The following is a 14,178-nucleotide window of genomic DNA, read 5'->3' as shown; positions in this document are numbered from 1 at the left end:
GTCACTTTTCACTTTTGTTAATTGCCCTTTCAGAAGGATGGAAGAAGCAGGTGCTGGGTAGGCACAACAGAAGCTGTGCACCTCAGCTTTCGTACTTCCTTCTCCTGTATTTCCAAAGGAAGAATTAAGGCCATTCCCTGGAGGCATCCCATGTTCATAAATGCTGTTTTTGGAAAGTGGCTGCTCCAATAACTGATCACAGCAGGATTAGCACGTAAACTCAGTGGAAACATGCCGAGAATCCCTGTTTCCAGAGTCCTTTGGCAACCTTGGGCTCCATTAAACAAAAGAAATAGTCTCCAGAGATGGGATTCATCTTACCTTGGAAATGACACATATGGGTTCAGCTGTATTCTATGGAGACCCACTTCCACTGTGGGATTTCTCACAAACATTTTAGACACGTGCTCTGGTTAGAGGAGCATCCTGGCTTAAACCAGAAACCTTCCTCTGAGATGAACTAAGTCAGGTCAGCTAAATCCACCACAGGTTTAGCATGCACTGATTGATATTTTCCAGAATCTACAAACTTCCTCCAGAAGATGCCAAAACCCCCTCTTTAAAAGGAGCTGCCAGGTGTTTTTGCAAGGAGGTGGATATTTACCTTTGCTTATTAAAAGGGCTGCCAAAGATGATGTTCTCCTCCACGGTGGCATTGAGCAGCCATGGCTTCTGAGCTGCGTAAGCCACAGAGTACCTGTTCCTACTGCAGACAGACAGTTTTAGTAAGAAACAAAGCCCTCACTATAAAATGTTTGATAATCAGTTTTTTTAAAGTTAATTTCATGAATGTACATTCAGAAAAACACAGGGGAACACATAAGTAAAACAAAAAGAAGGGAAGAGTTTTAAATTCTATGCTTTTGTTAGAACAGCACCCACTGTCTCCCCTGATGGCAAAATCGACACTCCAGGTTGCATTCCATTCTACTATAAAAGGCTGGTACCTACTTCAATCTAGTAATTGCAATTCAAATCCAAATGGAAATTATAAATGATACTAGAAATATTAAATTCTCACCGGAATAGTTATTTGGCATTATGTTCTTTAACATGAAAACACAGAGAGAAAAGGCACTCTTCAAATGGCACTGGCATATTTGACTTGCTGCTTTCTGAAGTGTGAGATTCTTTTATGTGGCCACACATATAAAATACTTGTTTCTCAATGAATACTTTTTTTCCTTTCAGTTTATTAGATCCTCAATTATATTGGAAAAGAGGGCAGTTTAATACAGACTGAGAAGAAATCACAGTAGCCTCCCAAGGATTTATTAGACATAATTTAAATGTGTCTGAATGCCTAATGACATTTGTCAATAGGGGCATGAATGTTCTTTACTTCTGTCTGTTTTGCCAAGGTACAGCAGCAAAAATGGTCATGTAATTTCAGAAATTTTTCTGAGATGCCCAAGGCGATGTGAGGAAGGAGGTGTGAATTGGTACCAGCTCATGGATCTGAACACTTATCATAGAATCATGGAATGGCCTGGGTTGGAAGGGACCTTAAAGATCATCTTGTTCCAACCCCATTCATGAGCAGGAACACCTTCTACTAGCTCAGCTTGCTCAAAGCCCCATCCAACCTGGCCTTGAACACTTCCAGGGATGGGGCAGCCACAGCTTCCAGGGATAGGACAGCCACAGCTTCTGAGCAGTCTGTGCCAGGGCCTCACTACACATACAATTAAGAATTTTTTTCTAATATCCAATCTAAACCTGCTCTCTGTCAGTGTGAAGCCATTCCCCTTGTTCTATCACTCCAGGCTTTTGTAAAGAGTTTCTCTCCATCTTTTCTTTAGGCTCCATACTGGTTCTGGAAGGCCACAATGATGTTCCTTCTCAGTCTCTTTGATGGTATTGCTTCCACAAAACATTTGCTGAGCTTCATTTGTAAGCATGTAGGATTTACTACTGCGAGAGGGGGTGCTAAGGCAGGAGAAACAGCTGGTTAGAAGCTGTCAGCAATATCCCAAAACTTCCAGGAGTTTCAGCTGTTTCATATGCACTCATGAAATACGTCCTCAAGATTATGGGGCAGCGAATCATGGTGTGGCTCCCAACCACAGCTCTGTGTGCCACTACCTCTCTGTCATTTATGACATACTTTTAGTGGAGCTTGTCCTTCTTTTAAACATGGAGCCAGGGGTGGAGTCCCTGCTTGGCTTCAGCTGGAGCTGAGCTGGCTCCCTCTGTGCCCTGCTCCATCCCATCCCAGGTTAGGCACCACAGGGAACCCAGTACTGGGCAGAAAACTCAAAAACACGTGGGCAGAGATACCTAATGATGCTTCATACCCAGAGATTCTGCCTTGCATAGCAAGGAGCACACTGAACTCTACTGAGGTCAGATGGGAGCTGAGCATCTTTCAGACAAGAGACAGAGGTAGTGGTTCACTGGCTGGAGAAGTGTGGGATCCACTGGATTTGCACAGTCTATCAATCCCACAGCAAACAATTATCAACATGGTAAGGAAACACAGAGATGGCTTAAGAGCACAAAGATGAAGATTTGGGGAAATTCTGAAGAAATTAATGAGGGTTTATGATACACTAGAAAAGAAATAATACCTTCTGGATGCTTCAACAGAAGGTTCCGTTTCATTTACACTGTAAATTATGGTAAATGACATTTAGTAAGCAGGAAATATAAAGAATAACATTTTGTGCTAGTTTTACACACAGTGAACCTGGAGTTAATTACATACTTTAGGAACTCAACACAAGTTTGGGTTTTTATGTTCTTGAAGGGAAAACAAACAAGGTCTAAGCAAAACCATAATACTTCTCGAAATGTGACAGTTTCATATCTACAAGGCATAGTGGATAAACAGGCAAATTATGTTGTTATAAAATGTATTTAAAATGAAAATTGTATCATAAAACCTGTTAAAAATTAAAATATTAATATTGCCTGGCAAGCAATAAGTTAGCTTCTCCACACAGTTCTGCCAGTGGCCTGCAGAAGTTGATAACTGATGTAAAATTTCTCCTGGAGTAAAGATGAGCTGTGCAGCTACACTGTAGGATCAGAACAGATTTTGATCTGTTTTGAATCTCTTTGTAGCACTAAGACTGCATAAAACTGCAAAGCCCTACAACATGTAGGTTTTCCTTGTCATCCTCCACTTCCTAAGGATCATATTCTTAAGAAATACATTCTGAAAAGCATTCAAATATTAGCCATTACATGAATAATTTTGCAGCTTCCTCTGTTTGTTAATTGACTTTTTAACAGTCTCAAGAGCCTGGAATTGCAGGGAAAGCAGTTTTGGACCAGCAATGGTGCTCATTCCAGACATGGGGATGAATCACTGCAAACTGCAAAACCTAAAAGAGATTATACCAGGTAGATAGAAACAGGCATTGGAAGGGGGTAGAAGACTCATGCTAAAACATTATTTTCCTGACTTTATAAAAAAGCCATGAGCAAACAAATTCTCTTCTCTCAAGCCTATGAACACTCCAGATGAAACACTTTCATGTTGAGACAGAAATGGCTGCTTGACTGCTGGGATACCATTAAGTGCAGCTGCAATCATTAGCAGGCTCTCCAAGCCTAGAAAGAACATAAAAATTCTAATAGCAAGCAGAGTCCTTGGAATGCCAGACTCATGGATTTAGCATTTTTCCAAAACACCAGAACTGAGACATGTTGTTTTCTGTACTGCACATCAGCTCTCTGAGGACTTGGATAATTCAGGCCTCCTAAAATGCACAGTTTGCATTTTCTTCATGCACCAATTGCCAGAGAAGGTGCTGCATCAGAAGGGAGTAAGTCTCAGAAGTGTCAGAGAGCCATACACTGAGGCTCAAAACAGACAGCCCCTCACTAAAACTTGGTCTCTTATTCAGCAGAGGTTTCCAGTCTCCTCTACAATGGAAAAAAGTCACAAGAAAGCAAAAGATGAAATCTAAGAAGAGATTGAAAAGGGACTGGGAATTAGATGACGGTAAACAAGAAGAAGAAACCCTAAACTTGCTCTATTCAAGACTTCCAAGCTTTTATTAGGAGAGCACTGCAGTGGTAAAGAGAAAATGCTTTCAGGTATAAATTTAGGAGCACCTTCTGAACTACAAGTCAAGAAAAACTGGGCACAAGCCTTGCAAGACTCCTTGCAATTCCATGCCAGATTTAATCTGGTTGCCATGATAACCAAACAGACTTTCTCAATGGGTAAGGACTAATTTTAAGAGCTCTATTTCTTAAACACTTTTTCCTTGGTTAGAAATTTCATTCGTGGGTTAGCTTGACAAATAGACTTTGATTATCACAAATTATGAATGAGATTTCTGTGAGAACCTACATTTGCCAATAATCCCATGAATAAACACAGAGAAGACAAGACTTTTAGTGAGCTGGGACCTTCACAAACAAGGGGATTAAGTATTTGGTTTTATACTTTATTATCCTGCTGAATCTGAGAGAGTGATGTGATTGCAGGGCATGGGAGTGGGCTGAAATTGAAGCTCCTGAGATTTCTAAAAAGGGTATTTTATTTGCCTGAGGGCATTAGCATTTATTTCCTCTAGTTTATTTATTTATTGAAATGTGGCTATTTATACTGCTTTTTAGCTGTACTATAAAATATACATATTGCCCATAAGGGGGTGTGGTAAGTTCAAGTCTGAGACTGTAGGAAGGGCCAAACTAATCAGTCATTTTTATAGGATTTTGAATATAAGATGAAAAAACAAACAAAAAAAATAAATCTATTGAAATCAAGGTTTTAGGAAAAGTAAAAAAGACCTCTTGTTGAGGTTTAAACACTTTTATGGTAACCCATAATATTTTAAAATAGACTAAAGCATGTCTGAGCAGGCCCTGATTCCCTCATCCTACAAAGTAATGAGGGAGAAGAAAAGTGTACAAAATCTCTGGGGTACTCCTGTAGCCACAGAATGAACCATTTCCTCTGCTAATATAGGCAGGAAATTGAGGCAAGTTGAGGACCAAGCATCTACACAAATTCCACACAGGTATTTGGAGGAATTTAGGCCTGTCCCTGCAACCAGAACTGGTAGTTCTGCTGGTTTTGGCCACTGTCATTTATGTGGATGATTTTTTATCCCTCCAGTGCTCATTATGCCCTTCAGTGCTTTCTGTGAGCTCCTGTGGTTTTTAATCTTTGGATGAGTATTGCACTTGGCAATCTTTCTGAGGGGAGCACTGACTTTTCCTAATATCTGTCACATCCTTCTGGATAATTGAGGCCATTTTTGAGGATCTGTTTAACAGTTCTTTTGTTTCCTGAGCTTTTCACTTAGTATACAACAAGCTGTCTGTACAGAATCCATTTCAACGTAGAAAAAAAACACATAGCAAGTGAAAGTTTCCACTTAGCCCCTCTGTGCTTGGCAATCTGAGAAGATGGTCCTGATTGTTTGGCTTGATGTGCATGAGGGAAATACATGTCTCTGCATGATTCCCACAAATTATTAAGAAATAACTTAATAATAAAAACTCTTATCTGAAACAGGCTTGGCTGAATGACTACATCCAGACAGCCCCATGCACCAGTGCCTAACAAGCCTCTCAAGCTGATTGCTCACTGGGAAAACAAAAACCCAGCTCTATGTCAAAGGACGTCATGTTTCTGGGCCGTGTCTCATAGAAGTGGGAAAAACTGAGACCCAGCCCATAAGATTTCCCCATACCAAGATCTTTTACAGAAAGATACATGGCCATGCTTTATTTCCCTGAGATGCCAAAGCAGTGACAACCCTGGCAGCAGGACACACAGCTCACACTGCAGTCAGCCTCCACAGCAACAGGGCATTTGAATCGCAGTGATGCTTTGCAGGATTGTCCCAATACAAGTGGGGCTGCAATCTTATCCATGCTTACAATTATTGTGTTGTTACAGCTGAATTTGCAAAGGAATTCATCTAGCCTGTGTTTTATCCCTGAATCAGTAGCTGTATTAGTCATGCATGGAGAATCACATGGAAAGGAACTTAAAAGAGTAAATAGGACCTTTATTATGGTTTTACAAAATACAGGAGCCACTTAGTTAAATACCTGAAGTCTCCTTCTGCATTCATCTGTCTGCCAGGCAGTCTGAAATTACCAGCAAAACATAACCATGTTTGCATCAGCTATATCACAATTATAGTGTGCAATGAAAAACATCTGAGGTGGTGGCTGAAACCTGAGTTTCTTGGTGCTGTGGTGATGTACAGACTGCTAATCAACTGACAGCATGATTCTCTCTCTTGAAAATCTTCTAGATTTTTTTCACAATTCATCATCATAAAACATTTCATAAGCTACATCTATTATGTTTCTATGATTTCCCATTTTTCTAATCTTTCCAAGGTTCCATATCCTTATCTAGGAAAAATCTGAGTCTTTCTCAAATACTTCTTTCAAGAAAATTGTGAGAATCATTTCAAGGTACATTCTACTTATTCCTTTCATTTTTTTTTAACTACTAAGAAAAACTTGCCTGATTGTGGTATAAAAACCTTCATTACATGTCTCAAAGAAATTAACTGTGGTAGGTCACATATTTTTCTTCCTTCAAAGCCTAAATTAATATATAATTAAACTAAATTTAGTATAGCCTTGGCTTCAACTGTACCTGCTACTCCAGTGAGATCATATGTTTAGAATAGCAGAAAGTGAAGTATAGTTAGAGAGCACAAATGCCATGGATACTATCACAGGAAAAGCAAAAAACATCCAGTTTATGACATTGCTGTAACAAAAATATGACAAAGGAGGTTACAAGTCAAGAGATAGGGCAACAAAATATTGGTCTCTGTGACAAAATTCCCTCTTCACTCAGCAAAAAGATAATTGAGAGGAGTTTGGCTTGATAGTTTTAAAGAAACGGAACTTATCTTTAAAACCAAAGAACAAGTCTTGGGGTTACAGCACATGACTTCCACTGTCTCTGCCCTGCCTAGGCTTGAAGAGTGCTTGCTGCCTCACTTCATTTTGTGGGAAGTTCTCATTCACTGGTTCTGACTCCAAGGCCTGACCTCATGGGCAATTCTCCTTTCAGAAACAGCTTCTGCCCAGCCTTTACTTTTAAGGTGTATGGTGTGCTCATGCTGCTTTTTGAGTGTATTACTGTAAAGAGTGACACTGTTCTATAGGTGAGGCCTGGGTGGGTACCAGGGAAGGAGAAAAACATTGCTTATATGTAATTTTTTTTTCCTGCCATCAGTAGCAGCAGCTCTGAGTGGAAATACATCCTTTCCTTTAGGCTGGCACCCCACAGATCCCACTGGGCTGTAGAAGCTCCACACTTTCACTGGTGGGTACAGGAACAACATCACAATGCTGCCTTCAATTATAGTGAGTATTGAAGCCTATTTGATAAAAGGAATAGCCTATGTTTTCTATTCAGGTCATTTGCCAGGCCAATATATTAGATATTAATCACCAGACTAGCCTCTTTCCCTTCCTGGGGCACCCTGCTCTGCACATGATGAAACAGTGAAAAATCCCTTCTGAGTTTGCAGGTGATACATTCCAGAGAGGATTTGGATGATGGTAATCACTTAATGTGCAGTTCTGAGGCATGAAGTTTACATTTCTCACAGCAAATCTCAGCCTCCTCCTTATATGAATACAGCAATTAATAGATATATAAACATACTTGCTCCAGTGAACTTTTCCCTCCAGGGTCTGCATCTCTCCCAAAATAGCAAGGAGAAGTGAAGACTTGCCACAGCCAACTTGGCCCACAATCATTGTCATCTGACCTATGATAACAGTAAAAACAACAAAACACTTTTATAAAAGAAAAAAAACCCAGTTATACTCTAGTTCATAAGTCCCAGATAGATTCAGCTCTAGAGAACTTGAAGTGATTAAATAATTTTTTTTAACATCCACTACTTAACAAGCAATATTGCATGCATTCATCTGTGGAAACATTAATGGACTGTTGGACTGTAGTACCACACTGATCTCCAAAGGAATGAGACTTTTGCTCTTACCTATATTAGCATTTGTTTTATGGAACTTAAGAAAGTTATTTAGGGTCAAACGATATATGACGGGGAGTGATTATTCAGCCTGGAGTTCCATGAAAATTTGGATCAATCTAATGAATGAACTGAGATTAATTTGGACAAATTTAATAAATAAACAAAAGAAGATCCATTACTCTTTGCTTTGCTGTACTTCCCCTTCCCCCCCACAGACATTTTCCTACCTCCAGTCCCACTCTGCAGTGACAACGGTGCTTTCAGATCTTCCCGTAAACTGATTGAACTCACTAATTGTGCTGGCCAGTGCATTTCATAGACTCACAGAATGTTTGTGCTGGAAGGGACTTTACAGATCACCTCATTCCATCCCCCTGCCATGGGCAGGGACACCTTCTACTAGCCCAGCTTGCTCAGAGCCCTATCCAACCTGGTCTGGAACACTTTAAGGGCTGGGGCAGTCACAGCTTCTCTGGGCAACCTGTGCCAGGGCCTCACAGGGAACAATTTCTTCCTCATATCCAATCTAAACCTTTTCTCTGTCACTGTGAAGCCATTGCCCCTCATCATGTCGCTCCAGGCCCTTGTCAATAGTCTCTCTCTATCCTTCTTGTAGCCTCCCTTTAGGTACCGGAAAATTTCCAGTTAAGCTTCTCTCCATCTGGGAGCCAAGGGTCCTATTCCTTCCAAAGGAGGCAAACTCTACCTCACCCAGCCTGTGAACCCATGGCCTCAGACTGTAAACTCCTGGAGCACAGACATTCTGCTGGTGACACTTAAGGCTACATGGAAACAAATCATCCAGGATTGGGCATTACTAAATCACCATGTGACAGCAACCTAAAGTAATACTCTATTTTAAAACAAAGCTCTTGATAGAAGATCAAAATAAAGCGTAAGACTATTTAATAACATGAAATTCCAGAAGATGGTGTTATGACTATTACAGCATTATCAACAACAAAAATTATTGTGGTTATTAATAATAATAATAATAATAAAAAATAATAGTTGCTACTTTTCACAACTGCTATGCAAGTATTCTAAAACCAGCATTTTGTAAACCTGTGGAATCCTTAGCCAAAGACATTGAGGATGCAGGGAGTTACAGGAACTCAGCTTGATAAAGAGAAATTCATTAGGTAACAAAATAATTAAGGATTTCTTGACAGAAAAACTCCATCTTCTGAATGAAAATAGTTGTGAACTGGAAGACTGTAATGTTCATAAATGGCAAGAAAAGTATAATACATGAGTGTTGCTGAAATAACATAGTTAGATGGACCCTTGGTTTGAATGAGTCTGGAGTTCTCTTCTTTCCTTTTTTTCAATTTCTCTATTAAAAATAATAATGATATTTTTTCGACAATTTTTTCATGTTTATGCTAACTCTTAACTTAGTTTGTGCTATTATAAAACTATATAAACTATATAGATATATAAAAGTCACATAATTTATCTAATGATATTACTATATGAACAATACAGCTCATGATCTTGTATAAACTTTTAAACTCTATTTTTTTCTTATAAAATTCTAAGTGTATACCTTTGTGCATTTCAAAACATCAAGGAGTAGAATTAATAACAATTTGACATTATATATTTAATATTTAAGGTGTGCTTTCATCCTACCTGTTGGGATTCTAATGTTTATGTTGGACAGTGTAGCTAAACCACTTCCCCATGAAAAGTATCCATTGGTCACCTACAAAACAATTACCACAAATCAGATATTTAAAAACAGCAGGGAAAAAATTGAAATTATTAATTTAGATTTAAAATGCCTTCATAAAATAAATCTGTGATTAATGAACACAGTGTAGTTGTACACACAGAGATAAAAGCAAGCAAAGTTTATAAAGATTGCCAAACCCCAAAAAATTGTGAGCAAGAAAAGATAAATACACAAATGTATAAAATGTATGTAAGGCAAGAAAGGGAGGATCTTGAGCTGAGCTCTATTTACCAAATACTTTCATTCTGTCAAATATGAGACTATTGGACATCAGATTAATGATGCCTCTTTGTTTCCTGAGAAGACACAAAATAGCTGTAAAAACTGGACTGAAGCTCATGCTTCTCACTGTAAATTTGGCTAGAGTGCTAACTTATTTAAGAGCTTGCTCTTGCCATGAAAAATTTGAAATAACAGCAGCACTTGGGCACCATCAGGTGCTGTTGCAGGAGGACCTGTGCCCAATTTTCATGAGGGAAAATATTTTCCAAACCACCTTAATGGCCACATCATCGATCTCCACAGGCCGTGTCTGCTTCCTTGCTGGCTGCTCATAGCTTTCAAGCTGATACCTCAGGGGCTGCCTCCTGTTGATGGCCTTGGTGTGCTACAGAGAGAGAAGTGAAAACAGGAGAGAAGTTGGAATCCTCATGAGAAGATAGCATTTGGTGCCCTGTAAAGCAAACAATCCATTCCCTTTCCTACCACCATTCCAGCTCAGGAAAAGCAGCCAGTTCTTTTCAATATGTGATAATACAGATACAACACTGTCATGCACACATTTTAAATGTTTTAAACACCCTTAGTTGAAGCAGAAAAAATATTGGGATGTTTATCTTCCCATGCATACCCATGCCAAATTTAATCTCTACCATCCCTCTCAAACCCTCTCCCCATCATCTGCAGTTTCTGTAGGACTAAGAAAAAGGTGGACAGGACAAATAAAATAAAAGCTGAAACAATCTCATTTTTGTTTATTTTATTATCATTTTTAGCCCAGAAAAACAAGAAAGGTGTTGTTTCAGGTTGGCAAGCTAAAATAAAATTTATTTTGTGCTAATCCTTTCTTTCTGTTTCTGTCTTCAAGTTTCAGTCACATTTCAAGTTGTACAGTCAGTTTGAAACTGTTTAAATATATAGAAAAATGTCAAAATTAATAAAACACCTTTTCCCAAATCATCTTCATTGTAGTTTTTTGTCTTCAAATTTTACTCAAATTAACTCTATGTTTAGTACTCCAGAAACAGCATTTTGGAATTAATTCCTATTTCATAAAGTTTGGTGTTGTTTTTTTCCATCTTTAATTCTGAAGTTCCCAAAGCAGGAATTGTTCCTCCCTAAGGATGCCCAGTATAAGATGGACTGTACAGGCAACATACAGTACAAACCCCATAATCACAACATATCCACCTGGGCCTTCTATAAAAACAAAGAAGGTTGAATTTTAGTAATTAAATATGTTGGCACATCATGGTTGGTTTAGGTTGCTTTTTTTTTTTTTTTTTTTTTTTTACTATTGACACTTCAGCAATGCTTAAGTGTGTTTGGGAACCCTTCATATCATAAAAACACAGAGATTAGGATATAAAAGAGGCAAAACTGGTCAATATTAGAGTCAGGCTAGGAATAAAACCTCCCAGGTCCTGTCAGCTTGGCCGCTGGCCTTGTATGGGCTATATGGCCTCTCTGCTTTGAAATTCAATGTCATAAAGCACAACTTACAAGTCCTATGTGCTTCTTACAGGATTCATAAGGTACAAAGCTGTCCCCCCCTCTCCAGCTGTCATCTCCAATCTCATCACTCAGGAGAAACTCATTCAGCTTCTGTACACTTGAAAGAAAACAGAGGACAGTGAGTTACATAAACCCAGGTTTCCACAAATACATTTCCTTTTTTGTGCAGTCACACCAGCAGGATTTATCAGAAATGTTCCAAAAGAAGTTCATGGGATACTTTCATCTGCCACCCTGATGGCAAATGAAGATTTATGTGTGTGGAAGGACAGATGAAAATAACTAAGCATTGTACTGGTAGCTGGGAATGAAGAGCAGAGCAAGTCATGAGGGTGCCAAGGGAGCTCCGTGGGAATGGTTTCCCTCTTGGCAGGCTCATCTCTTCTGTGCCTTTCTCAGGCAATTGCAGTCAGGGTGCAGAAATAAGTCAATCACCCACCTCCATCCTCTGGAAATGCCAGGGCAGTGGGTGCATCCTGACACATCTTTTGCATCTTATAAAAAAAGACACTAAAGCTATTGGAGACTGTCCAAAGCAGGTCATGAGGATGGTGAAGGGTCTGGAGGGAAAACCATATGAGGAACAGTTGAGATCACCTGGCTTGTTCAGCCTGAAGAAGAGGACACTGAGGAGAGACCTCACAGCAGTTCTGCAGTTTTCTCACCAGGGGAAGTGAAGGGGAAAGTTCTGCAGCTTCTTCATGATAGGAAGTGAAGAGGCAACTACCAATCTCTGCTCTCTGTGACCAGTGACAGGACTCCAGGAAACAGCATGAAGCTGTGTCAGGGAGTTTTAGGTTGGATATCAGGAAAAAGTTCTTCATCCAGAGGGTGGTCAGGCACTGGAACAGGCTCCCCAGGGAAGTGGTCACAGCTGCAAGGCTGACAGAGTGCAAGCATTTGGATCCCATTCTGAGGCACAGGGTGGGATTCCTAGGGTGTTGTGTGCAGGGCCAGGAGCTGGACTCAATGATCCTGATGTGTCCCTTCCATCTCAGCATACTCTGGGATTCCATGGTTCTATGCACAGCATGCACACGGGGGCTGGGTACTGCACACCTCAGCACAGCCATGGCCAGCCCTGGAGACACACAGCAACTCTTTGCTTAGTTCTTAAAATCATCTACTGGGAAACACAGCACACAAGTTCAATTCATTCTTCATCACAGGAGAATTTGATCCTCTTTCTGTCCCCCTTCCTTTCAGAGTGCTGTAAGCACCTGGGTCTTTATGATTCCAGGGAAGGGATGAATAAAATCATACACCAGTCATGGTGAAGTTATTACCTTGCCAAAACTAAAATCAAGGTGCATTGGGCCAGAGACTGGGAAACCAGAAGGACATATGCCTTCAGATCAGGGATTTGAACATTAATCTGCAAATAAGAAAGTAGTCCATTTCAAAGCCTGTCTGTGTATTTTGTATTAAATTATCAATACATCTTCAAGCCACAAAGAGACAGGTTAGCAAGAAAGCACTGCTATTGTCATTATTTCTCCTACCAGCATGCCTATTCCTGTCTCCTCTCTTGAACAGAAAATTTATGTGCCCCATAAATTCTGATATGCTTCCATATCAGAATTTCAGTCTTACATAAGGGGATAAGCAAGAATTTATTTTCTTTTAGACAACACAAGACCTTGTTTTGATTGTGCACCTAAAATGACATTGACCCTCACTTTGCATTTGAATGAGGTGCCCTCAGAAGTTTTAGTAGCACTAGAACTACTGTTGAACAGAAAATTGAGATTCTGACCAAAGTATAAGCTCTTAATCACAAAAATAACAAGCCCATATTCATGTATGTATTTGATTGAGGATAGGGCCAAACACACATTCTTTATCCTTCAGTTGGGGGACATGATTTTCATGGGAGAAGGATGTTAAGAAATGAGTTTGACAAAGGATGAAGTTTGTTTTGGCAAATCTGGTCTTAAATATTGCCCTGGGGGTGGCCAGCAGTGTTAAGGAAAATGTACAGACCATTTTGATATTAGGGCTATGCTAAACACAGTTCAGAGATGTAGAGGCTTGGATGATTTATAGAGGAGCCTGGAGATTTTCCACTACTCAGAAATCATTTTCAACATAGGGAAAACATCTCATGTGGCCCTGCTCCTGCTGCTGCTTTGATAAAAATAAACTCTGTTAATTTTTTTATTTGTTTTTTAAAGTCAGTGTGGCACTGGCAAAGGACAGCTGTGGAGCCTGAAGTCCCCTTGCCTGCTGTTTGATATTACCATTACCCACTAAAAACAGGCAGTGACAGCAGCAATGCCATATCTTGCCAATGTGCCTCAGCCTTGGCATGAAGGAATGATGTTTCTGGGTGGGAAGGTTAGTTCTGTCTTCACATCCTGCTAGTGCTTGGCATCTGACACTTCACTGCCAGCCAGGTGTCATTTTGCACCTCTTGGGACATCTTGGTGATTGCAGGTCTGCATAACCACACTATGATTGTGACTCTGTCCATACAGGCCATAAACACAACACCCAAAAGGCTGAAATTCAACTTATACCCATCTTCTCCTTCAAGATTAAGTGCCCTACAGCCCATCATAAAGGAAGCTGCTCTGTTGGGTTGTTTTACAGAAATAAATACCTGGAACAGGATGCAGGACATCATTAAATTCTCACTTATAGCCCAATGTACTTTACGTGGAGATAGCATTTAGCCAGTTACTCTTTCTTGCTTCAGCAGGGCTGGTCTTGCTAGAGAGCTTCACACCAGGCTCTCTCACCCCCTCAGTGCTGACAAGAGCC

At 39.9% G+C, this 14,178-nt stretch overlaps 1 protein-coding gene across 28 annotated transcripts in view; it reads right to left on the bottom strand.

The window, feature by feature from the left end:
• The window catches only part of ABCC9 (ATP binding cassette subfamily C member 9), a 69,502-nt gene that overhangs the window by 26,781 nt on the left and 28,543 nt on the right, over positions 1-14,178 (bottom strand). For 23 of the 28 annotated variants that reach the window (XR_010362571.1, XR_010362572.1, XM_064420650.1 and 20 more), the window contains 7 exons: positions 11,404-11,512; positions 10,178-10,288; positions 9,579-9,651; positions 7,610-7,715; positions 6,022-6,060; positions 2,571-2,609; positions 605-706 (listed from right to left, as the gene is read on the bottom strand). Coding sequence is in view for 26 of the 28 variants with exons in the window: in XM_064420650.1 (XP_064276720.1) it covers positions 605-706; positions 2,571-2,609; positions 6,022-6,060; positions 7,610-7,715; positions 9,579-9,651; positions 10,178-10,288; positions 11,404-11,512 (579 nt within the window). In the remaining 2 variants the exon portion in view is untranslated. The remainder of the gene's footprint in view (positions 1-604; positions 707-2,570; positions 2,610-6,021; positions 6,061-7,609; positions 7,716-9,578; positions 9,652-10,177; positions 10,289-11,403; positions 11,513-14,178) is intronic. The other 5 variants (XM_064420636.1, XM_064420637.1, XM_064420638.1 and 2 more) reach the window with 3 other exon arrangements.

The sequence above is a fragment of the Passer domesticus genome, chromosome 5 (assembly GCF_036417665.1).
Source record: "Passer domesticus isolate bPasDom1 chromosome 5, bPasDom1.hap1, whole genome shotgun sequence".
In the NCBI taxonomy this organism is placed as follows: Eukaryota; Metazoa; Chordata; class Aves; order Passeriformes; family Passeridae; genus Passer; species Passer domesticus.
This window is presented reverse-complemented; position numbering and strand designations above follow the sequence as displayed.